This window comes from Camelus bactrianus, chromosome 10 (genome assembly GCF_048773025.1).
Source record: "Camelus bactrianus isolate YW-2024 breed Bactrian camel chromosome 10, ASM4877302v1, whole genome shotgun sequence".
NCBI lineage: Eukaryota > Metazoa > Chordata > Mammalia > Artiodactyla > Camelidae > Camelus > Camelus bactrianus.
This window is the reverse complement of record NC_133548.1, coordinates 63,430,197-63,455,816: the sequence shown is the minus strand read 5'-3', so window position 1 is coordinate 63,455,816 and position 25,620 is coordinate 63,430,197. Positions and strand designations below refer to the sequence as shown.

Below are 25,620 nucleotides of genomic sequence, written 5' to 3'. Positions count from 1 at the left end.
GGCAGGCGACTAAGCCTCGCACTTCCGGCCGAGCACTTCCGGTAAATCCTACTGCGGCGTTGGGAAAAGCTTCCGGGTCTGTAAGAGGCGTGGCCGGAAGTGGGAGAGAGGGGGCCCAGGTGCAGAGAGCGGGAGGAGGTAGGTACCTGGCGTTCTACGTTTTAAGGTGTTACGTGTTTAAAAGTGATGGAGGAAAGATGAAGAAAGCCGAGGAGAGGTAGGGAGAAGGAAATGACCTTAGCAACGAGAAGCCCTCTGAGAATGCTGAGATTTGAGGGCTTAAACCTAGAGTAGAAACAGCGTGTCTGAAGAGTTATGAAATGAGGGCATAGTTTGAGGAAAACAGTTGTGCTTAACGCTACTTAAAATTATAGTGAATAGTTTATTATCTGTTTTGCCGTTAGTTGTAAACTGCATGACGGCGACTCTCTCAGCAAGCACAATATCAATAAATTACTAGCAGGTAATGTGCACGTAAAGTTTATTTCATGCCTCAGTGGCTGAGAATAAGTGATATTTACAAGATCAAGAGACAGTGGTATAACTTCAGTTGAGTCCCCACGAAAATATTTTTATAATAATTCTACAGGGGAAGATGGATTCCTTTATTTGACAAAACTCTACTTAATTTAAGGTAGTATGTATATCATTTATCATGAGTCTTTCCAAGTTTTGTGCTGACCAAGATACATTTAAATTTTTGAACTACTTTTTAAATGTATTTAAGAAAATACGGTTGCCCTTGTGTTGGTTTCTACTGAATATGTGTAGTGTGTCCTGGGAGTGTGAATTTTCAAGAGGGAACCTATTTTTGGCAAGCTTAGCTGTGATTCTGTTGGACAATTATGTTTGAGAATTACTGTACTTTACGCATAAATTTGTAAAAATTTTTAATACTTTATTTCAACATTTGATTAGTATTTACTGTGGGTTCTATTTGTGCCAGTCACTGTGCTAAGTGTTTTGAATGTATTCCTTATTTAGTCCTTATAAGGTGCTTGTACTTCTGCAGTTCTGCTGGGGCATCTGCTGTCTCAGCTGGGCTTAACCTGATGGCCAGCTGGTCTAGGCTGGGCTCATCTGGTTGGTTCTACTTCAAGTTATAGGCCTACAGGTCATTCAGAGGACTCTGTGCTGTGTGTCTCTTATGCTTGTTGTACTAGCAGGCTGCTTAGGGGATGTTGTTTTCATGGAGATGGCAGAGGTTCAAGAGCTGAGCCTTGCCTACATCACATGTCTAAAATCCACAAATCCCAACCACAAAAGTCAGGGGTGGGAGAGGGGTTACATCCAGATGTTTTAGTTGCAGAAACTGCAGTTACATGGAATGGGGTGTGGATAAAGGGAGGAGCGGGGCCACAATCTGGCACATATGGAAAATAACCCAATTGTGTATCCTTATATCACACCCTAAATAAAAATAAATTCCAAATGGATTGAAGATCTAAGTGTAAAAAAATGTAAGTCTTCTGCAGACTCAGATACATATGAGAATAAGCCCTGCTTCCCTCTAAGCAAAAAATATTTGTCAGATTTTGAGGGTTCACGGAGCTCAGCTCTTCCAAAAGGAAGAACTGAACTCCCTCCCCACTCCCACCCCCTCCATCTTTCAGCACCAACGTCACAGAGGTCAGTCAGCAGAGGAAGCAGAGGTCTGGCTAAATTAAAACCCCAGAAGTAACACGTGGAGTCACAGATTCTAAGCAGAGGTGGCCTGAGTTTTATTTAAAATGCAACCCAGCCCCAACCCAGCTCAATCTCTTGATTACAATGAGATAATCACTCTCACTTTATCTGCCTAACAAAAGAAAGGTGGAAACCCTCACTGGTGGAAGATATTATCTAGTAGTGGTAGTAGTAAGAGGCAAGAAAAGAGTGACTGATAACCAAAAACAAAAACAAATAATAGGAACATATTCATGAATGATCAAAATATTGGTGATGGGAGGCAAGGACTTTAACAGATTAATACGTTAAAGAAAATAGAGGAAAATGGACAAAATGGATGAAAAGATGAGTTTCACCAGAAAATTTCAATCCATAAGAAAAGAATACATTCTAGACTAAAAATAGCTGAAATTAATTACCCATAGAATATGTTTACTAAGAGATTTGACACAGCACAGGACAGAATTAGTGAACTCAAAGATTGGTCAATAGGAAAACCCAAAACAGAATAGAATAGAGGGTAAGATAATTTGGAATGACCATCAAAACTCTTGCAGACATTAAAAGGCTAATGAGGGGATACTGTGACTAACACCCCTTTTCCTGTTTCCTCTGGCCACAATTACCAGTTTTTCTTATTTTTAGTGCCCCACACCCCAGGCTGTAATGCAGTTCTTCTCACCTGGGGCCACTCCAGATGAAGCACCCAGAGAAAAGAGAAAAATGGAACCACAAGAGGCCCATTTCTGGATTCCCCTGGAATCGTTTTTTCTTAGTGTTTTAGGTAACAGCTCCGTTGAGACCACTGGTGGAGCAGTGATGCTCTGATTGCATTGGGGCTAGCCTTTGGGCAGGGCCAAGAGACAAAAAGGAAACAAAAGACACAGGAAAAAGAGACTTTCACAGTGTGGCTTGCTGGGGCTCCCTTTCCTGATTCTCTGGCCAAAAGGACTAACTCTTGGGAGTTTTTGCTGTCCATGTCCATTGAAAAGTTCTGTAACCCAGACTGCCTTGGGTAAAAGAGGAAAGAAAAATCAGGAAACTCATCATCATATTTACTGATTTATTTAATTGAAGTGTAGTCGGTTTACAATGTTGTATTAATTTCTTGTGTGAAGCCTAGTGATTCAGTTATACATGTGTATGTATATATATTCCTTTTCATATTCTTTTTCATTATAGACTATTATAAGATACTGAATATAGTTCCCCGTGCTATGCGTTAGGACCTTGCTGTTTATCTGTTTTATGTATTGTAGTTAGTCATCTGCAAATCCCGAACTCCCACTTTATCCCTCCACCCTTCAATCTTTCCCTAGTTTTTTTCTTTTTTCTGTCTGTGAGTCTCTTTCTGTTTTGTAAATAAATTCATTTGTCTCATTTTTATATTCCACATATGAGTGGTATCATATGGTATTTTTCTTTCTCTTTCTGGCTTAGTTCTTACAATTACGATATCCAGGTCTATCCATGTTGCTACAAATGGCATTATTTTATTTTTTTATGGCCAAGTAGTATTCCATTTTGTGTGTGTGTGTGTGTGTCTGTGTGTGTGTGTGTATTCCACAACTTTTTTACCCAGTCATCTGTCGATGAACATTTAGGCTGCTTCCATGTCTTGGCTATTGTAAATAGTGCTGCTGTAAACATTGGTAGGAAACTCATCATCATATTGTTCGTTCTTCAAGTTTTGACCCCCCTATTCAACCGTTCAGTCAATATAGTTTAATTTTCAAGAGTGCTCTGGGAGTTGCTTTCTGTATTTTATCCAAAGCTTGATATTTTGTAATTATAGAAGAAAGTAGGCTGTTGTGGCTTATCCCATCTTGGGCAGTATGAGAAATCCATGTGTTCTTTAGTAAATTTCTTTTTGTGTTCACGGTATGAAGTTTCCTCTGATGTACAGTACCTTACAGGGTAATGCTAATAAAACTTATTACCCTATTTTATTTTAATAATTTGTCCATATATTAGTTGGTGTCTTGCGCTGGACTGGGGCAGGCTGGTAGAGTGCCTGGCACATTGATGGTGTTCAGTAAATTGCTATGAATGAGTGATAGAGCAGGTCACACAGAGGCTTCACAGAGAACCTAAAAGGAAGCTGGGCTTTTAAAACCAAACGCAAATGAGAGTCTGTTTTTAAGTATCTGTGGTAGTGGCAAATATTCGGTTGCTAATGTAACTAATCCAAGAGTTATTCTAAACTTAAAGAAGTCAGTCTTCCTTGCCATAGTTAATACACTTCAGAAAAATAGAATGTTTCAGAAAAATAAGAATGTATAAAGAGAAATGGACCAAAGGTAGGAGTTTCAGGAACAGTAATCATGTATTTGACCAATGAATATACCAGACTTTTTTTGTGAAAAGCTCAGTTTTTAATATTTTATTACTTTAGTCACATAATTGCCTTTATATCCATCAGATTGTATTCATTTTAGATTTGGAGAGATGATGTAAGTGTATCTGATCTCCAAGCTTTTCAAACTGTATCTGCACAAAAGTCTTCACCTGACACGCCTTAAATAATATACTTGAAGAAATGTATATAAAAATATATATTTAAAAGGCTAAAGTTTATAAATAGTCATTCTAATATTCCTGCACCCCTCTTTGGAGAACACTGATGGAGGGGAAAATGTTCACACTCATGGGGGGAAGAGTCCCCGGACACTTTCAGAGGACACCCCCCCACCCCACGCACATCTGATACCAAATGGGAAGCAGCCCGAATTTGGGACTGAAGCTAGTTAACTCTAGAACTATTTCAGTATAGTAGAGGTTCTCAGCTCAGGTCCTTAAGGCAGATTCTAGTGACCTCAGGTGTGAACTCACCAGGCAAGCCTGTAGGACAGCTCACTTCCCCCAAGGGCTGTGATTCCTTAGTAATTTAGCCCATCTCACAGCTTCCTGTTAGGACAGGTTCTTGGCAGCTCTGCAGTTTTACACTTCACTTTTCTCACTCAATGCACGCAGACCCTCTGCCTGTTAATCTTGTCTTTTCAGAGCCAAATCCTCTTAACCCTTTACCTACACTTCTTTTATTTTTCCTGTCACTGCATCAGGGTGGACACTTGAAAATTAGGCTTGTCATTTCAGTCATAATATGCCTCATAGGAATTCACTAGTATCTGAGACAAAGAAGTTGGCATATTATGATCCAATCTTACTTAATACATACATATACCAGTACATTTCATAGAAAAGCGTTGCATAATATATTGTTATTGACATTTAATCATCCTTCCCAAAGGCAAATAAAATATCCCCACACTGCATAGTTGTCCCTTCCCATTACTGTCCGCCACTTCCCACGTACTGTAAATAGGGGTGGTCACTGAGCATGCAAAGGATGAACGCCTTAGGAAAAATGGTATTACATATAGGAATGGGATGTCACTATGTTAAAAGAATTCTAACCAAGTCAACAGAACAAAAGGGGAATAATTGAACATTAAATAGTAAATCATCATAATCCTTTCGGTATAAAGTTTAAAATGTTTTAGGAAAATGTGTGAAAAATTAAGTACAAAAGAACATACTTCCAAAAAAGAGATTCATGATGCTATGTCCTTAACTTTATACTTAAGAGTTAAAAAAAAGATAACAAACGTCTGTGTATTCACACCAGCTTAAGAAATAAAGCATTACTGATACAGTTGAAGCTCCTTTGTATTCTTCCTAGTTAACATCTGCCTTCCTCCTAGAAATAACCACAACTTATTTCCATGTATTTATTTTTAAATTAGTCACCTATTGCTGTGTAACAAAGTATGCCAAAAATCACAGGCTTAAAACAATAATCATTCATGCTTGAAGCATCTTTAGGTCCTGGGGGTTGGCTGGGCTTCCATTCTCTCCCAGACACTGGCCTAGTTTTCCTTCACTATCATGTTAACTCTGCAGTATCGTCAAGAAGGTACTTTTTGTGTTTTCCAGCTTTTAAAATTGTCTTTAATGATATAATTTGTCTGAATTCTCTAACCCACTGTTACTGGAAATAGAAATCTTATTTAACATTGGCTGTTGGTTTTTCTTTTTCTGCCAAATCCCAGTTCATAATTTCTGCCTATTTTTCTATTGAATGTCTTTTCCTTATTGGTTTGTAGATGTTCTTAATGCATTCCAAATAGTAGTTGAATTTCATCAGCTATGTTTTAAAAATATATTCTCTTAGACTGTGGTCTGCTTTCTACTTTTTTGAACTATAGTTTGACAAACAAGTTTTACATTTTAATGTTGTCAGATCAGGTTTATCTGTCTTTTTCTTTTACATAATTTGTGCCTATGTTCTTTAGGAAGTCCTTTCATACCCTTAGGTCATAAAGATATCCTCTTGTATTTTCTTCTAAAACTTTTAAAGTTTTAATTTTCACATGTAGGTCTTTAATTCACTTACTATTGAGTCCAACCAATTTCTTTTTTCCATATTAATAGCTCATTGTGCCAGAACTATTTGAATACATTTCCCTCTCCTCACTGATCTTCAAAACCACCTCAAAAAAAATCGAGTATCTACATATGTGGGAATCTGTTTCTGGCCTTGGTTTTGTGTTCTATTGATTTGATTGCCCATCACTGTGCCAAAACCACACCGTCTTACTTTAATAATTAGTTTGTAAGTTTTGATACCTATATATCAAATATCCCTGACCTTGTTGTCTTGAAAATTATCTTTGCTTATCTTGGCCCTTTGCTATTCCATATATTTCAGAATGAACTGGTGGGGTTCTATGAAAAGCCCTACTAGGATTAGACTGGCATCAAATTGAATTTATAGATTTGAGGATTGAAACTTCTGTGAGATTGCATCTTCCTAGATATAAATATTTGGACTTCTTTGAGTTTTCAACAGTTTTCATAATTTTCTCCATAATGGTTATATATAATTTTTGTTTAAAATGTTGCTGTGTACTTCTGGTAACATAGTGATTGATTATCTTTTTCAAATTTACATTTTAACCATTTCTTGTTGGTATGCAGAAATATACCTCACTATTGTATACTGATTTTATATTTAAGAAACTTTTTGAACTCAGTCTAATAACTTCACTATAGATTCTCTGGCGTTTTCTAAGAAGTCAATTTTTTTTCTGCTAAAAATTGATTTTTAATATGGCATTAATATAGTTTTGCAATATATATATATAGCATTTAAAAAATTGCTCCTCAGAATGTGCACTAGCGTCATGGGGTCAGGTGATCCTATTTTGTTCATAATGGCCTCTTTGCTGTTTCTTGAACACAACAAGTCGTCTTCTGCCTCTGAGACTTTAAATCTACTGGGAAGGATGTTCCTCCAAATAACATCATGGCTCATTGTCTCATTTTTTTCATGTCCTAGCTCAAGTGTCTCTTTATCAAAGGCTTTCCCTGATTTCTCCCTATAAAATATGTCATATAGAGCCTGATTCCATTTTTGAGATTTGACTGCTGACAGCTAGCTTTTAAGCCTTACCCTTCTCCTCCCTCCCCTTCTGCCCCCCATTTGTGCCCGTAAGAAAGCCTAGCTGCTTCTTTGACACCTGTGGGAAGTTCAAACTGCCTGCAGAACCGTCACCCTGGCCCTACCCCTGAACCACCATAAAACCCCCAAGCCAGTCTCCTCTCCCTGTTCTCTCCGGCTACTTTAGGACTTGTTTGGGAGATGCCCTGCTTTCCCCAGAACACCTCATTATAAATAATACACTCTTTTATACACTGTTGGTATGTGTATGACTTCATCAGTCTCGACGTCTAAACTGAATTTTGGGTGGGGAGTCCACCTTTTCTCAGCGTGGGTTGCCCACAACAAAATAGCATCCTCCTCACGGTCCATCGTCTGCTTTATTTTTCTTCATAGCACGAATACCACCAGACATATTACATGTTTGCTTATTATTTGTCTTCCTGTGCTATGTAAATGATAGGTCCAAGCATCAAGTGAAGTAACTGGCATAATCATTCACCCATTCCTTCATTTATTCAACAAATATGTTTTGAGTGCCGACTTTGGCCAGGTTCTGTTAAAGGCATTATTGCCCCTGTGGAGCTTACATTCCAGAGGGCGGGGTAGGTGTTCAATATGTATTTGTTAAATGAATGAATACTAATATTTTCGTCTGGAGGTACGATATTAAAAAGAATCACAACATCAGGTGAATATAAAATTTTTATTCAATTTTTGGCTACAAACTAGTGTTTATTTAAAAATAATATTTAGCAATTTATACTCACAGGACATGTTATAGTTAACATCCAAAGATAATGAAAATATTTCTTGAAGATTTATTATACGCTTAGTACTAAAAAGTTCTTAAATCTGCACATTGTTGGCATTAGGAAGATTAGAGTTGATTTTTGGCTAATTATTATTAAAGAATAACATTAAGGAAAAGTTCAACCATTATAATCAGTAAAAGTACTTTATATTTCATGAAGGATAGTGGTCATATTTAGCAATCATAAGCAATAATAGCCTCCACTTATGTAAAGTCTACTCACTTCAAGGTTATTATGATGCTGTTTCTTTTCCCTTCTTACAAATAACCAGCAAGGTCCAGACTGCTTCCAATTAGCAATCCAAACAAAGGAGGAATTGCAGCTAACTATCTAATTGCTAATATTTATGAAAGGCAAACTGCAAACTTCTGAGTATCGTTCAATTTCACCAAAAGGAATTAAGTGCTTTCTCTGACCACCTTATTTCATAAAAAAGTGTACTCTGGCTTCTAAAATGGATTTTTAAAACTCAGTACAAAGATGTAACAACTATCAACATTTCCAACCCTGATTTTTCTAATACTCAGAAATATCCACTTAGCAGTTACGAGACTAATTTGGGAAATTGAATAATAGTAGATTAATGTAAGTTATTACTATTAGCTAGTAGGAATAATCACTTCATTCTTAATCTTGTTTATTATATTTAAGGTATAAACATAACACTGATCTTTAGAATAAAAAAATGAACGTCTCCATCATGTACCTTTGTTCCCAATGATCTCTTTCAGTTAGATCTATGAAATAACACAGAGCACAATGTCAACATACCCTTCATTTCAAAGGCCAAAAAAGTAGGACTTAAGTAGTAAGATCATTTCTATTAGATTTTATATTAGTATCAATTAATGAGTTAATTAATCAACCTTAGTTAATTGTTTTTTCTAAATGAGTATCAGTTAATTTAATCTCGCCCAAATGAATGGGTCTTTTTTGGTTGATCAATGCGATAGAGAAACTCTGCAGGTGAGAAGTATCCAAGGTATTCCACTGTATCTGGGGTAGTGTCGTAGTGGTAGTGTCCTCCCTCTCCATGATGACTGAAACAATGCGTGTGCTCCAACCGCAAATCAAACCCCTAGGACGACAGAGAAGCTATCAGTTAGTATTCCAATTATTTTGCCTAGAACTTGTTTAAGGGAGTGTGAGGCCATTTTTATTTATGTTATAATAATTTTATTTTTTTGGTAGGTAATACATTTACATGATTCAAAATTCAAAGGGTGCAAAGGTTATATTGAGTAAAATGTCTCTTTCCATCTCCTGCCCTCACCATTCCTTTCCTTGCAGGCAACCAAAGTAAGCAGTTTTTTCTAAGTCCTTCCAGAAGGATTTACTTTTTTTTTTTTTTTAACTGAAATGGTAGCACTTTGCACTTCCTGTGCTGCGTATTGCTTTTGTTCATTTAATAATATAACTTTCAGATCTTTGTGTATCAGATCATAAAAGAGCTTCCTAATTCTTTTACACTTACATAGTATTCTAGTATATGTACCCACCACTTTCAAAAGACATTTAGATTATTTCCAATTCTTCTGCTGTTATAGCAGTGCTGTCATGAATAACCCTTTTAACTAATCATTTTATGCACTTACACATATATTTAAGGATAAATTCCTAGATATGTAATCACTAGATCAAAAGATACAACTAGTCAGTATTTTGGTAGATACTTGCTTTGAATTAGTCTATATTATATTCTTCTGTGGTAGAATATTAGTATTAGAATATAATGAACAGCAAATAAGATGACAGGAGACCTGAATTCTGTCCTGATTCTACTATTTAATAACAGGAATTTGTGTGTTATTTAAAACGCCTGTGCCTTCATTTCTCCAAAGGTAAAATCTGCTCTGCCTAAGTGACAGGGTTGTCAGCCACCTGCTCCCTTACCTTTCAGTGTAATTCTAGAGACTACCCTAGTTCTTAAATAACAACACAAAAAGGGCTGAATTCTAAAAATCAAGGATTATCATTGTAATATATTGCAATATAAAAGACACACTTACTGGGTCTCTGGAGACAAAAACTGGCAGACAAACCAAAGGAGCCTTCATCTCATAAAAACGCAACCATTTATTCACCTCTTCATCAGAGTTCAATGGGCAGGAAGAAAATTCTGCAGGCTACAATAAAAGGTTATTAAACAAATAAACAGATTGAATATTATCGAGTATTGAAGTTTTAAATTATGTATAATTTAATTAAGTCAAAACCTTTAAGTCTTCATATTTTCTATTGCTATTTTTGGCATGAAAAGAAGTTATACACCCTAGTTTTCAAAAGGACCACCAATCAATATGTATGCACTAAAAGGTATGGATGAATAAATGAAAGAATCTATTACTATGTTTTTATTTTTCGTAGCTCTTCAGTTTTCCTGTGAACACATCCTCATCTTAATCTTAAATGTCATTATTGCTACTGGTAGATGGAAAAGAAAAGCAAGGCATTTAAAGTAGGGTAGAAGCATCAAAAAGAAGAAAATACTTAGGAATAAACTTAAGGAGGCAAACAACTAATACACTGAAAAAGACAAAGCATTGCTGAAAGGAATTTTAAAAGACTCCAGTAAATAGAAAGACATCTTATGTTCATACATTGGACAACTTAATAATGTTAATATGTCAATACTACAAAAGGTATCTAAAGATTCACTGTAAATCCTATCAAAATCCCAATGATATTTTTTGCAGAAATAGAAAAATCCATCCTCAAATTCATATGGAATCTCAAGGGACTCCAGAGAGCCAAAACAATGTTGAAAAAGAATAAAGCTGGATGACTCCTTTACTGATATCAAGCTTACTATGAAGCTAAAGTAATCAAAACTGTGACACTGGCATAAAGAAAGACAGGCATATAGATCAATGCACTAGAATAGAGATCTCAGAAGTTAAACTCTTGCATATATGGTCAAATGATTTTCAAAAAGGGTGCTGACAATTCAGAGGGGAAAGGGCTGGCTTTTCCACAAATGGTGCTGGGGAAACTGGATATCCACATGCAAAAGAATGAAGTTAGGCCCTTACTTTACACCAAATACAAAAATTAAAATCAATCTGACACCTAAATATAAGAGCTAAAACTATAAAACTCTTGGAAGAAAACATAGGGGAAAAGTTTAATGACATTGGATTTGACTTTTTGGATATGACATCAAAAGTACAGGTACAAAAGGAAAAATACACAAGTGGGAAAAAGCTCCTGCACAGCAATAGAAACAGTCAACGAAATGAAAAGGGAATCTATGGGATGAGAGAGAATATTTGCAAACCATACATCTGATAAGGGGCTAATACCCAAAATATATAAGGAACTCATAGAACTCCATAGCAAAAATGAACCCAATTAAAAAATTATCAAAGGACTAAATTAGACATTTCTCCAAAGAAAACATACAAATGGTCAACAGGTATATGAAAAAGCACTCAACATCACTATTCATCAGAGAGATGCAAATCAAAACCTTAAGATATCTCACTGTAGTGAGGATGGCTATTTTCAAAAAGACAAGAGGTAAAAAGTGTTGGCAAGGATGTGGAGAAAAGGGAAAACTTGTACACTGTTGGTGGAAATGTAAACTGGTACAATCATTATGGAGATTTCTCATCAAATTAAAACTAAAACTCATATGACCCAGGAACTGTATTTCTGGGTATATACTCAAAGGAAATGAAATCACTGTCTTTAAGAGATATCTGCATTCCTATGTTCATTGCAGCATTGGGCACAATAGCTAAGATACGGAAAGAACCGAAGTGTCTGTCAACAGATAAATGGATAAAGAAATAGAGATTATCTATCTATCTAGTTGTGATACGTATATGAGTATTATTTAGGCTTTAAAAGAAGAAAATCCTGTCGTTTGTAACAATGTAGATGAACTTGGAGGATATTATACCAAGTGAAATAAGCCAGTCATAGACAAATATTGCATTTGCATAATATCACTCATGTGAAATCTAAAAAAGTCCAATTTAGAGAAACAGTAAAAATGGTGGTTGCCAGATGCTGAGGCGGGTGGGGGAAATGAGGGATGTTGACCAAAGTGTGCAAACTTCCAGTTGTAAGAGCTCTAATGTACATCATGGCGACTACAGTTAATAATAAAGTATTGTGTACTTGAATTTTAACAAATCTCATAATCCTTTGGTGTTTTCCAATAAGTTTATCTCTAACTTTGTTGTAAATAATTTGGAAAAGTAATTTCACAGATGTTACATCTTTCAATGCAGAATCAGCTGGCTTGCCATTTAAAATTATCAGGATAAAAAATATTAAAAACAATACATTTTCTGATGGCTTTACTGTTAAAACAAAGAGGAAATTAGGTTGTAATCACTTTTACACTTCATTCATTTATTCATTCATTCACTCACCTACCAAAAATTATATTGAAAGTCCTAGATGCCCTGGGGCTGTGTTCATATAGTATTCCACCATTAATGTCTTATAAAAATATTATATTTAGCCCATAAATTATAATTTTCATAATGAGTTCTTCCCCCTAAACCACAATCATCTTAATTGCAAAGCCTGTGTATTGAGGTCGGGATTCTAGCAATGAAAATGATCAGTTTCAAAGGCTTAAACTGACACTTATCTTGATCTTTAAAGCAAATACACTGAGAAGAAAGTTCTAATATACTAATAAAAAAGGACTCTATCTGGACATTATTGTACAGTATGAATTTAACATATCCATCATTTAAATTTTAAAGTTAATACAGAGTAAAATATTTTGTTCAAGGTGTCTTTAAGGGTGGAATTCTCAATGTATATTAAAAAACCCTAAGATCTGAAGCACGTACACACACACACACAGACACACACATGTAAACACAGGCCCTTACCATAATGTGAGTCTTCACTTTTCCCTTCTGAATTACGAAAGTACCTCCCATCCCTACAGGCTTATCTCCATAATGTTTTTCAAGAGTCTGTCTCATACAAGTCACAAAGTTAAGCTTTCCAGTTCTTCTTTTGGCCTGCACCTCAATGACCTAGAGAGGACATAAATATGCATACCATTGTTCTAAGCTTCAAAATTTTATGTAAGTAACTACCAAAGGGAAACATTATATAATCAATGCCAAATATTCACTTGTTTTGAGCACCGAGATATGAGCTGAAGTGTCTCAAACCTCTACGTCTTGATCATTATATATGTGTATGAGTTATATATATCATTTACTCTAATAATAGTCTTATTTATGCTTTCTTGGACTGAGAAAGATTTAGAGCTAAATTCTACACTGAACTCTAGAGGTTCTTATTATATGTCAAGGTAGTAAAGGACTGAGAATGCCTTGATTTAAAGGGATTAATCTCTGATGGAAGGGAGGGGGATGATTACATTTTCTCATTTCCTTTAAAATTCTGGACTCCTGTTACCTCCAGTTTATTAGGTATTCTTACTTCACTATTTCATCTCTCAAAGTGGCTAAAGTAGCGTTCTCTTTACAAAATCTGAGAGTTCTCACAACTGCCAAAACTGAAATCTTTTCTTCCTTTTTTAATAACAGCTTTATTTGGAATATAATTCACATACCATACAATTCACTTATTTAAAGTGTACAATTCAGTGGGTTTCAGTATATTAATAGAGTTGTGTGACCATCATTACGATCAGTTTTAGAACATGAAATCATCTTTTTTTTGGTACTAACAGGAAGTAAGTATGAAGTGAGTCATTAATTCTCCTTACCTCCTCTTTCTATAATTTTTTGCTACCATTATTTCTCTCTGTATCAGTCAATGTCTGATCAGTCAGCAGTGAGCAAGTTACATATAAGCTAACTTTAGGTAGACATTATCTATTTCAGCTGCATGGTTCATCTGTTTGACTCACTCACTCCCCACATGAATATCCTAATATTACCTTTTAGTTCTTGGGAAAAAGGGTATTGCTTACTAAGTATTATTCTTAACCTCAGTTTTAAATGAGACTTTCACTCTGCCTGTAGTACTGTCTGATTTTTGTATAACTGGGTTATTTAAAGAGCTTTGACTTAGGTAGCTTTGGATTTCCTTAAGAAAATTATAGTAGTAGCAATAAACGTTCACATTTTTAGCTATCTAAAAACTTTTGGTGAGTACTTCATTTTTATGAACACAATCACCTTTCCAGGTTGGCCCTCACTGGCAAAAAGATTAGCCAGTAGTGCAAACCCAAAGTCATGATATTTCTCACTGTATTTCTCCAGTAGGCACCCTCCATCTGCAGGGTTAACACGAGCAAAGTAACTTCCATTCACAGGGGGTTTGTGTTCACTTTCTGTTTGAATAACTGGCATAAACTGAAAAGAAAAGTAAATAAGGTAATTAGTCAATCCTAGTACCTCTATGCAAAGAGAATATCTTGAATACTGTAACAAAATATTCTGTCTTAGACTTTAAGACATTTTATTTGAGATCTAATTTTAAAAAACTGAAAAATAAAATATTTAATGTAATTCAAAATACTGATATTTACAAATATCAAAAAACTGAAAAAACATTTTATAAAATGTTTACAGTATTTCTTGTAGTGCTTCTATAACATTGTGACATTTGCATTAAAATGTCTCATTTTAAATTTTAAACTTCATCTATCTTGAACACTAGACAACTTATATTAATGTTTGAGTAAAAGAACTTGTATGATTATTGTCTACTGCTCACATCTGTAAGAGGCTGTGAGAAAATAAGCAGATTGAAGGGGTTATTCCCTCTTCTGTTCATGAGATGTGAAGAAACAGTGATTTTTTATGTTGAAAATACGTTGACATGCACACTAATAGATACTACCTTTTGTAATTAATTATATTACTGGGGTGTAGGTCCCTACTATTTGGTCTGAAAGAGGGAGTTGTGACTAGATCATGAAATAGTCCTGATTGAAAGTTGTCCTCATACCGGCAAAGATTATAGAGCAGTTAAGAATCCTATGATGTATAAGGATTAAAATTTTTCACAGTTTAGAGTCCTCAGCAAACCACAGGAGCGCCCTGGATGGACTCATCTAATACTGAGTGTATACCTCAAGAAAATCTGAATTTAGAGATTAGTGCTCCATTTCAGCTGGGCCAGCTGGAACATGTGCTATGCTCCAAATCTATATCAAACATTTCAGATCTGTAGAGAGGTGTGACATCAACCACTTACAATTCATTCAGAAGACAGGATTTCTGACAGGTCAGTAAAAGGAAAAAGGCAAACTAAATGTCAAATCAATAAAATAAAGTAATTATATATATCCCGACCTCAGAATTGAATCCAAGAGTCTGAAATGGGCCTGCTCCCGCTCCAAGAATAAAAGCTCCAGGAAGCTGGATTTCTTTTGCGATCTTATTTAGATCATAAACCTATACAAGAGGAAAAACATTATTTAAATCTAACTTACATAAATTCCCTGGCTTACTTCTTATTAGTGTCCGTTCACACTTCTTTGCCACATTGGTCAACAATAAAAAGAGGAATCAATCCAACTTCCATAATCATCACATAAGTGTGAAAAGTAAAGGTACACTTACCTTTTTTTGATTTACAAGTGGCAGTAAATAAGGCACACCTCCTACGTCTGCAATTCTAGTTTTCCCACAGATGCCTAAAAAAAAAAGCCATCTTAAAAATAGGCAAACATAAATTTAAGAATAAAATGCCAGAAGACACTAATTTATTAAGAGTATATAACTTTTCCATTCTTATAGTTCTACAAATAGCAGGTGTTGGAAGATGTAAGTAGCTAGGACCCCTGTCTGATTCTAACTACCTGTGTTTCTAATAGTGTTATAACAAAGCATAACTTGATATAGTTAGTAGCATAAAGGCAGTAGAAAGTTGATGACAGGTCAAGGACTACTGGGGCCAAAATTTGGATTGGATGAAGTTTCTCAAATTAGTCTACAGTGACTTATTCCTTTAAAAATCTTTTTTTAGGGGAGAGGGTTAGCTAAAATTGTATTTTAATTTAAATATTTTGCTCTGATAAAATATTAGTTCTTTTAAAAATCCATATTGGGAAGTCCTCTTGTCAAAGGTGTTTGTTCCCAAGGGTTTTTGTAAAAATGACAAGTAATTAGACGTAACTTCAGATGCTAGGAACTTTCTACTTAGATTTTTAATTAACATCACAAGTACAGCTAGACATAATTTGGGAAAAGGCACATTCCTTTTTTTTTTTTTTAGTGCAAAGTGAAAAATAATTATCTTTTGTCTGAGAAAAAGTAGTCTTGTCAGTTTCATATTAACGTCACTCCACAGTAAATGTAGATAAAATTGAATTTATTCAGCTATACAGAGGATAGATGTACAAAATTCTTTTATGTTCCATGTATAATTAGGGATTTTGGAAATATTTTCCATGGGATCACCAGAAATTACTCATGGATAAGACTCTTTCTCATAAGTGATAGTATTGTTGCAGTTTAGAGAAACTATTAGAAACTATGAGAAGGGCTATTTTAGTAGTCTAGGGAAAAGACAGGTAATGAGCTAAAAGTAGAGAAGAGGAAATTAAGAAAAAGAACAAAGAAAGGAGAATAGGCACCTATGGTGAAGGAATGAGTTAAATTTTAGACATGTTGACCTCAGGTTGTCCTTCGCATATACAGGTGGAGATGTCCTGGAGACAGCTGGAATTACTGATCGATAGCTAAGAAGAAGAGAGAGCTAGGTGAGATGTAGCCATTTCAAAGTTGTTGTATCCAAGTGGTAAAACCACAGGAGTAGGTGGAAAAGCCTGGAGAGACTGTACAGAATAAGAAGATGAGGAAAGAATTCTGGGAAACATCAAAATTTAAGAGACTGTCAGAAAGAGAAAGGATCCAGAAAAACAATGAGGATGAAAGAACATCATGGAGGAAGGAAAGGCACCAAGGAAGAAGAGGCAAAAGAACCAAGGAGAGAGGAGAGCTAGGGGAGAAAATGTCCGGCAGCAACGGCCACCAGCATGAGATACAGAGGGAGACCAAACAATACCAGAAAACACCAGCGTCACTGGTGACTTGAGCAAGACCAGTTCATGTAGAAAGTGGATAACTATGTTTATGAAAGATCATACATATATATACATACACACATATCTGGCTTCCTTAGTATTACAATTTAAAGATTCACAAATTATTGAAAGCTTTTTCAAACCAACCCTTTGGGTAATAAAATTAAGATGAACCATTTTTCCTTTTTCCTTGTACTCTTCTGTGTTTTCTGATTTTTATTTTATTTTAATTGTTTATTTAATCAATTATTTATTGGGGAAATATATTACTTTTATAATTGGAAGATGCATAACCAAAAAAAGTATTATGATAAACACTTTCAAGGTGTGAAGAAAAACTGGCATCTGGTACACAAAAATTCTAGAATTTACAAGTCAACTTAAAATCAAAGACTGTTTAAACCAGAAAGACCCAAAAAGAACATTTAACCCAAATCCCCCTTCCCCCCATTTTAATGTATCTGAAGCCCAAGGTAATGAAATCTGTAAGCGGCAGAGAAAAACTAGAGTCCAGGGCTTCTATGTAAAACTACTTTTTAACAAAGATGTCAGTTATGTAAAAGAGTGAGTACGTGTGAGTGGCTCTCTCCAAATTCCGCGTCGCAGTAGGGTATAATGGGAGAATGCTGGACTTTGGAAGCAGATGGACCTGGATTTGAATTCTGATTATGATTCACACTGAGCTTACTCAGCCTCTCTGAGCTCGGTTTTCTCATGTATAAACTGTGGCTAGTACTTACCTCACAGTGGTATTATAAAAATCAAGACATCAAATAGAGACATGTATCATACTGTCTGACAAATTATATTTACTCAATAGTAATATCCCTTCCTTCTCTCTTTAAACTTTGGCTGGGTGATCACTTGACCCAATTTATTAAAGGGATATAAGTATTTAATAGATGATTCACACAGCGAAAAAAAATGTGACAATGAATATATATATGTTCATGTGTAACGGAAAAATTGTGCTGTACACTGGAATTTGACACAACATTGTAAAATGGCTATAACTCAGTAAAAAAATGTTTAAAAAAAAGATAAATTAAAAAAAATAGATGATTCAAATACCAGGCTTTTAAGATCCCTTCTGGTTTTAAATAAATAAATAAAAACAAAAATTAAAGTGAGCTTCCATAACAGTCATTTAAGCAATTTAAAACAAAACTCTCATGTGGTGTCAAGGGTTCCAGCCTACTGAATATCTACCATATTACCTGTGAAAATTACAAAATACATAAAACACAGTATTTTTTCCAGAAGGGTATAAAGTGAAATTTGAGCAATATTGGAAAACAGTCAGCACAGAAATTAAGCACAATTTAATCTAAAAATCTGGGCAATATCCTTTAGTTGTAGATAATCTAAGATAATCCTTGAAAATACTCCTGGTTTTAGAAAAAGACTAGGACTGAAAACAAAAGTTCATTGCCAAAATTGCTTACCTTTTACAGGAAAGGTAAATGGCTCCTTAGTCAAATCAGGGCAATCAACTATAGAGACCTGGACATCAGCAAAGTTCTCCTTCAGCCCCTTCTGCAGAACTAATAAAGACAAAGAAAAGAGTTAGTTAACATTATGTAGAAATTTGCCACCATGTATCAATTCTTCCCTCAACTTTTTTGTGTGCCACACTCCCAACCTAAGTTTGTATAATTAAAAAAAGGGGGAAATGGTTTTATTAATGAATGTAATTAGACACTAGACACATAATTAACCACAGGATATAATGTAGACTAAGACACATGAATATTTCCATAAATACCACTACAAACTGTAGGGATTATAAGCCACTGGAGATAAACACTGCACTCAGGTGAGGACTACATTTCTTTTGGGGAGAGGATTCCAAATATTGAAATGTAAATATTTAAACTGCTAGAAAGTAAGCCATTGCATGCAACAACTTCATTAATGCTTACAGACAAAATGTTGAGCAAAAGAAGTAAGATACAAGAATATGTGACTTCACTTACACATGTATTTCAAAAACAGGCAACTAATCTAAGGTGACAGAAGTCAGAACAGTGGTTACCTCTTGGGGTAGAGATGTTGACAAAGTGTGTGAAGCGGTCTTCTGGGATGCTGGAAATATTTTATATCTTGATCTGGGTGTGTTATGGGTGTGATATGGGTATAAACATGTTAAAATTCATAAAACTATATACTTAATAGTAGTGTACTTTAGATATGTTATAACTCAGTCAAAAAGGTAAAACAGCAAACCCAGATGTCTCAAAATTATAAATCTTGGAGCAACGCACTTTTAAGGATGAAAAGTTCTTATAAAACACTTCTCTGATAGTAGTGTTAGCCATTAGTTTGTTTTGTAGAATCAGACTCTCTAAAAACATGAAGTCATCCTAAATGCAGTCATATAGATATTCCACACCAGATCTTTTATCTATATAAGAATAGAAACCAAGGTGACTGGAAAATCCCCCTGCCTAGTCTAATAACTGCAGATTTATGAATATATAAATTAAGATTCAGTGTATGGAAATATAGTAAAATGTATTTTTTACAAATTACAAAGGGACCAAGTTCTTGGTATAAGATTTTCTGTCAAAATTGAAAATCAATCTTAAGCCAAAAAACTTAAGATTCCATCTCTATTCTGTACTGATTATATCCTGTACATATAGAAAGAAAATAGAAATGTAAACATACAAGAGAAGATAGGTTGTAGGAAGGCACTCAGAGACAAGGTTCCTAGCTGTCCTGTCATATCAGGAAAGACAGAACGATTGACAGAAAAGAATACAAAGAATACTAGCAATACAGATTATTTACTAACTCCCATTCGATTTAGGAAAAAATAGGGAGGTTATAAGAGGAGAGCCACAACCAACCCGAAGATTAGTGTACTTCCTGACTTCATCCTTAGCAGGACAGGTAAACTACCAGGACAGATAAACTCTGAGAAATACGGATAGGTTTTACAGTTACCCTCAGAATAGAATCAAAAGGCTGTCAGGCATTCTGATAGGCTATGCAGTTTTGGATTAGTACTATTCCTGGTTTCATATTATAATCCTATTTTTATTTTCTTTTTTCTTATCTGTATCTGTTCCTTGTAATTAATCTTATGAAGCTGCCTTAAATTTGGGGGTTTTTTTTGTGGGGGGGGGATTATGTTTATTTATTTATTTATTGGAGGTACACAGAATGGACCCAGGACCTGGTGCTTGCTAAGCACGTGCTCTTCCACTGAGCTATACCCTCCCCCTGCCTTAAATTCTTGTTTAAATAAGATGAAATACCTAAAAATATATGCAGAGGAATCTAAGCAAGTTCATTGGCAGTCTGTCATATCAGGAGGGGGGGGGAAGTAGTAGATTGGGAACATGATTAATACCCAACAGTAGATTATATATTTAAAGAATACTGCAACTGGCAAGAAGTTAATAAAGCAAAATCGTGCAACTTTTTGTGCACCACACATAAATCTTGGATTACTATATTCATTTTCATTCTGTAAAGTTGGTATCTCGTCAAGAATCTTTGAATGATGAATTTGTTTTTTTTTTTCTGACAGGCAGAATTTCTGACTTTCATTAAAAAAATTTCCTGGTAAGAATATATGCTTACCAGAGGGTAGAGTGGGTGGGAAGGATTAAATTGGGAGTTTGAAATTTGCAGATACTAGCTAATACATATAAAATAGATAAACAACAAGTTTCTACTGTATAGCACAGAGAACTATATTCAGTATCTTGTAGTAACCTATAATGAAAAAAGAACATGAAAACGAATATATGTGTGTATATGTATGACTGAAACATTATGCTGTACCCCAGAAATTGACACAACATTGTAAACTGACTAGACTTCAAGAAAAACAGGATGCAAAAAAAAGTACAGAATAGACACCAAAAAGGAAAATGAGTTCTGTATCAAAAGTACTATTGCAAAATCATATCTTAGAACGTTTTTATTTTTAATTTTTTCCTTAGAATAATTGAAAAAACCCTCAAAGTTAGTATTGTATTTACCTCCAACAAGCTCCTCTAGACTTGGCACATGGAAAGAATACTCAGCACAAGCCATTTTCTTTCTTCCTCAGGTGCGAGGATGTAGAAAATAAAGCTACTGTGGGCTAATTATCACAAGAGTTCACGGTGCACGGAGCGTGAACAGCTACTGCTCTGGAAAAGAAAGAGTTCAGTTACATAAAGAGGGCCAAAGGGCATTTAGGTTTCTGTCCTCACAAAAAAGCAACCACAGCTTATAGTATTTAATATTCCAAGTGAGAAATGCCCAAGTAACCTCTTTTAATACTAATACTTTAAATAGCTGACATTTAAAATAGACAGGAGGAACACCAGACCAAGAGCACACGTGATTCATTTGCTTCAGTCATATATCTGGACTGAGCATGCAGCTCTCTAGAAATTGTTGGTTTAAGGAATACAAGTCCTGAAATAAAAGGTAGTTACTAAGGTTTATCAATAGTGTTTCAATGGTTGTACAACAGTATAGGATGCTCAAGCACTTTTTTAAAAACTTTTTTTGGGGGGGTGGCAATTAGGTTTATTTATCTACTTATTTATTTTTTAACAGAAGTACTGGGGATAGAACCCAGGACCTCGTGCATGCTAAGCACGCACTCTCCACCGAGCTGCACTCTACCACACAGCTATATCCTCCTCTGTCAAGTACTTCTATAATAGATCATTTGTGTTTTCTATTCTATGTTTGACATTTAGGCTAAAAATTAGACAAGTTTCTTAGACTATCACTTTTACAAAAGAAAGTTTAAATTACTAAGAGAAATGGAAACTTCCACAAATGATTAGCTTTTGAAATTTAAATTATTACTTTCATTTACAAATAAACATATTTTCTTGGTAGGCAGCTTTAGTGTTCAATTATTCTGATAACCTGACCAGTTATAATTTGATATTTTAAAAATATATGCTAAGTATATTTTACAATAAGTAGACATATATACACAGTGATTAGTATCTTGCCTCAAGCATCCAGGTGATGAGGTGTGCAAGCAGAGATAAATAAAATGCAAGCAGAATAAAACTCCAAAAAACCCCAAGCAAAAGTAATAGGAAGTGGGCAGGGAATCCCACTCTAGGCCAACTGCAACAAGGAATGAAGACAAAACTTAACACTGTTTCTAAGAACACTGTTGGAGTTCTCATTAAAATTGTTAATGAAACACCTCATTAATCTGAATAGTCTCTGGTACACGCTTACTTAGTAAGTGAAAGGTGGTCCTTCAGCATCACTTGAAATATTCTTCCAACAAAATTTTTTTTAAATTTTCCCAAGATCCACAAGTTTCTTAAGAAACTGAATTTCTGATTTTGATGATAATTTCAAATAACACAACCTCCACAAACATGCTATTCCACACATTTAAGACTTGGCAAATTGTAGAATAGACTACACTGTATAGCACAGGGAAATATACACAAAATGTTATGATAACTCACAGAGAAAAAAATGTGACAATGAGTGTGTATATGTCCATGAATAACTGAAAAATTGTGCTGAACACTGGAATTTGACACAACATTGTAAAATGATTATAAATCAATAAAAAATGTTAAAAGAAAAAAAAGACTTGGCATTTACTTTAGTACTTAATCTAATACCAATTTTATTACCATTTAATTACTTATTATGCATAATTTGGTCTCCCAAATAACATATAACCTGTTGACAATGGGCCACAAGCCCTATATAATCATATTTTAATTATCTCAAATATATTTTTGAATTGAATAAGCTATAATTGTTCTGGAATGAGCCATTTAACTTTTTCTTTTGAAATAATTTCAGATGGACAGAAAAGACATACAAATAATTACTGTATACTCTTTACCTAGATTTTCCAAATTCTAACTTCTTATATTTTCTGTATCAGAAACCAGCAAGTACTGATTAAGAACATGTCAAAATCGGCTCAATGACTACCACATATATTTAAAATGAGGATAATAAAAGCACTCTAGATATATCTACTGATAGTAGGAATAATAAAGACTCAAATTTAAATTAAATATAATCCTAATTTTGTACCCTTTACTATCTTTCAAAGGTAAGTCTTTTCTTTCCTCATCAAAACAGGAATAAATTCCAGCCCTCAGAGGCTATAGCCTGAATAACTGGTTTAGAAATGCAGAACATCAGGCAAGCCAACAGCCCAGAAGGTAGAGTGGGAGTGTGTGTATAAGTGTGTTTATATCTGAGTGGGAGGTGGGGAAGAGGAGGTTGGAGTTGGGGAGTTGAGGGAAAGAGGTTAGAAAAGCTCTCACACACATTCAGAGCGGCTCCAGGAGGACAGCTTTGGGCCACATGGAGGCAAACAACATTTACTCTCCAGATTCCATTGCTGGGAGTCAGTGGCCCAGAAGTAGGATCTAGAGAAGGGAAGGATGGAAAATAGGAGGCAGCTGGGTATCGAGCTGCAGAGACAATGCCTAAAGGGGGAGGCCAACTATCGCAACCAAGCTGAGAACTGCTTACTAACTGCATACTGTAAACCAGACACTGTGTTAGACACTTACATTCTCTCAAAACCCACACTAATATAAACAGTATCCCTTTCACTTTATAAGAGGAAATAGGCCAGAGGAAATATATTATTTACTCCAGATCACACAGTTACTAAGTGGGCAGAAACAGAATTCAATACCAAATCTAGCCCACTGTAAAAGCCAGAACTCATCACATTATACTATGCCACTTACCGGTGAAGGAATGACACAGTCCAGCTCACAATAAGGGAGAATTTGTATAGAGCAATCTTACAGCACTCAGGGTGTACCTGTGATCATCTGTTTGCTTTGCTTGTGTCCCCTAGACTGGGATCTCTCTGAAGATAGGACTTTATTTCTTATATCTGTCTTCCCAGTACCTAGCACATAATAGATACCAGTTCAGCCTTAATTTTTTTATTGAACAGTTATGATATGCCAGACTTATAAGACTCTGGGACATGGTTTCATGGGTGTGCCTCTAGTGTAGTTACATAAGACCATGTGCTCAGAACAGCACATGGTTTATGCTTTGTTGTCACCATCTTTAAATTCTTAACTTTGTATTTGAACTTTTAGGACAGATAGGACAGTGGAGCATGCGCAGGATCAGAGGAGAGAGGCTCAGAGTGTGTGTCCACCACCATTCCTTGGTTCCCATTCATATAAAGCATTTATGAAATCCTGTAGGCACAGAATGTTGGGAGTTGATTGAGACTAAAATTCCCTGGATTCCATAGTGGTGGTAGGATGTGCATGCATCAAGAAGTAAAATAAATGCAGGCGAGTTAGTTTTGTGCAGTATCCAGTGCTCTAGTAAGAACGGAGTACATATGCCTGAATGAACTACAGAATACGAACTGTGAAATTTCAGTGATTCTGCATACAAGTTAAATGTTCTTATGTTTGTGTTTAAAACTGGCATAGTACAATATAAAAAATGGTAAAATTCATGCTAATGATTTAAATTTAAGTATTTTCTTTACTTAAGTGACAATAAATAGCAAATTAATGTTAATAGTAATAAAATGATTAATAATAAATTAATAAAATAGCATGATTGTTCATGTTACTAATAATTAATAATAGGAAATTAATGCTATTAATTAAAACACCATGACAAGTTGAAAGAGATACTACAGAAGAAAGGTGACAGCTTATATTTTGGTACCTTTAATGGCATTTTTCCCCCTAATTTTGAGCTAGAGATCCTGCGTTTTCATTTTGTACTGAGCCCCACAGATCACATAGCTCGGCCTGCTCCGGGATATGGCGGTGACTAAGGCATGCGATACCTGTCCTGGAGCTTACAGTATTTCCTAATGCCTACAGGACTAGACTTTCCGCGCCTGGAATTGTTCAATGTTTAGAGCAAACGTGAGTAAAGAGACCAGATTACCTTCTAGGTCTGTCCAATCCCGAGATGACACTTAACTATAAATTAAGACTAGACAGTTTTCCTGGTTTTATCATATGATACAAGTCGTCTGAATCAAGCTAGCTCAACCCTTTTTGTACTACTTTGGGGGGAAAAGTCCCACCGTCACTAAACTAGTTTAAACTTTTATCTTAACACTCATTAACCGTTCAGGGAACTAAGGGCGGAGAAAACTTAAAAAAAAAAAAAATCCGCTGCTGGCATCTCTTGTGACACGTTGACCAACTCCTGGGAGGCCGACCCTTAGTTCGGAGTGAGAGTGAGCCAACAAAACACGTCCGAAGGTGGAGAGGGGCACGGGGGTGCTATGGGGCAACACTGGCTTCCAGTACAAAGGTTACACACTTCGAGTCATGGTCAAAGCACGATCCTTTCCCAAGTTAACACAGAAGAGGTTTCTGAAGGCAAAAGTAGACATAATATGACAGAACACAGCCGGCACCACACACACGGATACGCACACCCCCATCCACCCGGGACCGGGTTTGGAAAGTCAGACGACAGCCCAGCAAAGGCGAGATCCCTGGAAGCGGATCAGGCGGAGTGGCTTGTTTCCTCGCAGTTCACATCATTCCGTTCACTTGACCCCCACAATTCTTTTGTAGTTTGTTGAAACGTTCTTGGCTATTCCACTTACCCGATCGGTTAGGGAAGCGTACACCTGAAGCCTCCACTTGGCTCAGTCAACTCCGCCTCCTCTGGGTTAGGAAGCTCAGGCCCCGCCCACTCTAAATCGCTCCTCCTCTCGCGGCGATCAAAATGGCGCCCCGCGTCTA

At 35.6% G+C, this 25,620-nt stretch overlaps 1 protein-coding gene and 1 long non-coding RNA gene across 3 annotated transcripts; one reads left to right on the top strand and one right to left on the bottom strand.

Annotated features, from left to right (window-relative positions):
* The first annotated feature begins 55 nt into the window (after positions 1–55).
* On the top strand, positions 56–17,087 carry LOC141578907 (uncharacterized). Its single transcript, XR_012509792.1, has 2 exons — positions 56–138; positions 16,524–17,087. It is a non-coding gene; the product is annotated as an uncharacterized LOC141578907 (long non-coding RNA).
* C10H11orf54 (chromosome 10 C11orf54 homolog) lies at positions 7,804–25,619 on the bottom strand. 2 transcript variants are annotated; one of them, XM_045508991.2, is made up of 9 exons: positions 25,482–25,619; positions 20,905–21,057; positions 18,355–18,453; positions 15,444–15,517; positions 15,174–15,275; positions 14,052–14,228; positions 12,783–12,932; positions 9,936–10,052; positions 7,804–9,004 (listed from the first exon to the last, which is right to left on the bottom strand). In XM_045508991.2, exons 2-9 carry the CDS (start codon positions 20,957–20,959, stop codon positions 8,831–8,833), a joined length of 948 nt encoding a protein of 315 aa, XP_045364947.2. In that variant the 5' UTR covers positions 20,960–21,057; positions 25,482–25,619; the 3' UTR covers positions 7,804–8,830. The 2 variants fall into 2 exon arrangements, with proteins under 2 accessions (XP_045364947.2, XP_010971660.2); XM_010973358.3 differs by having other exon boundaries at positions 20,905–21,052; positions 25,482–25,604.
* Between the last annotated feature and the right edge of the window lies 1 nt (position 25,620).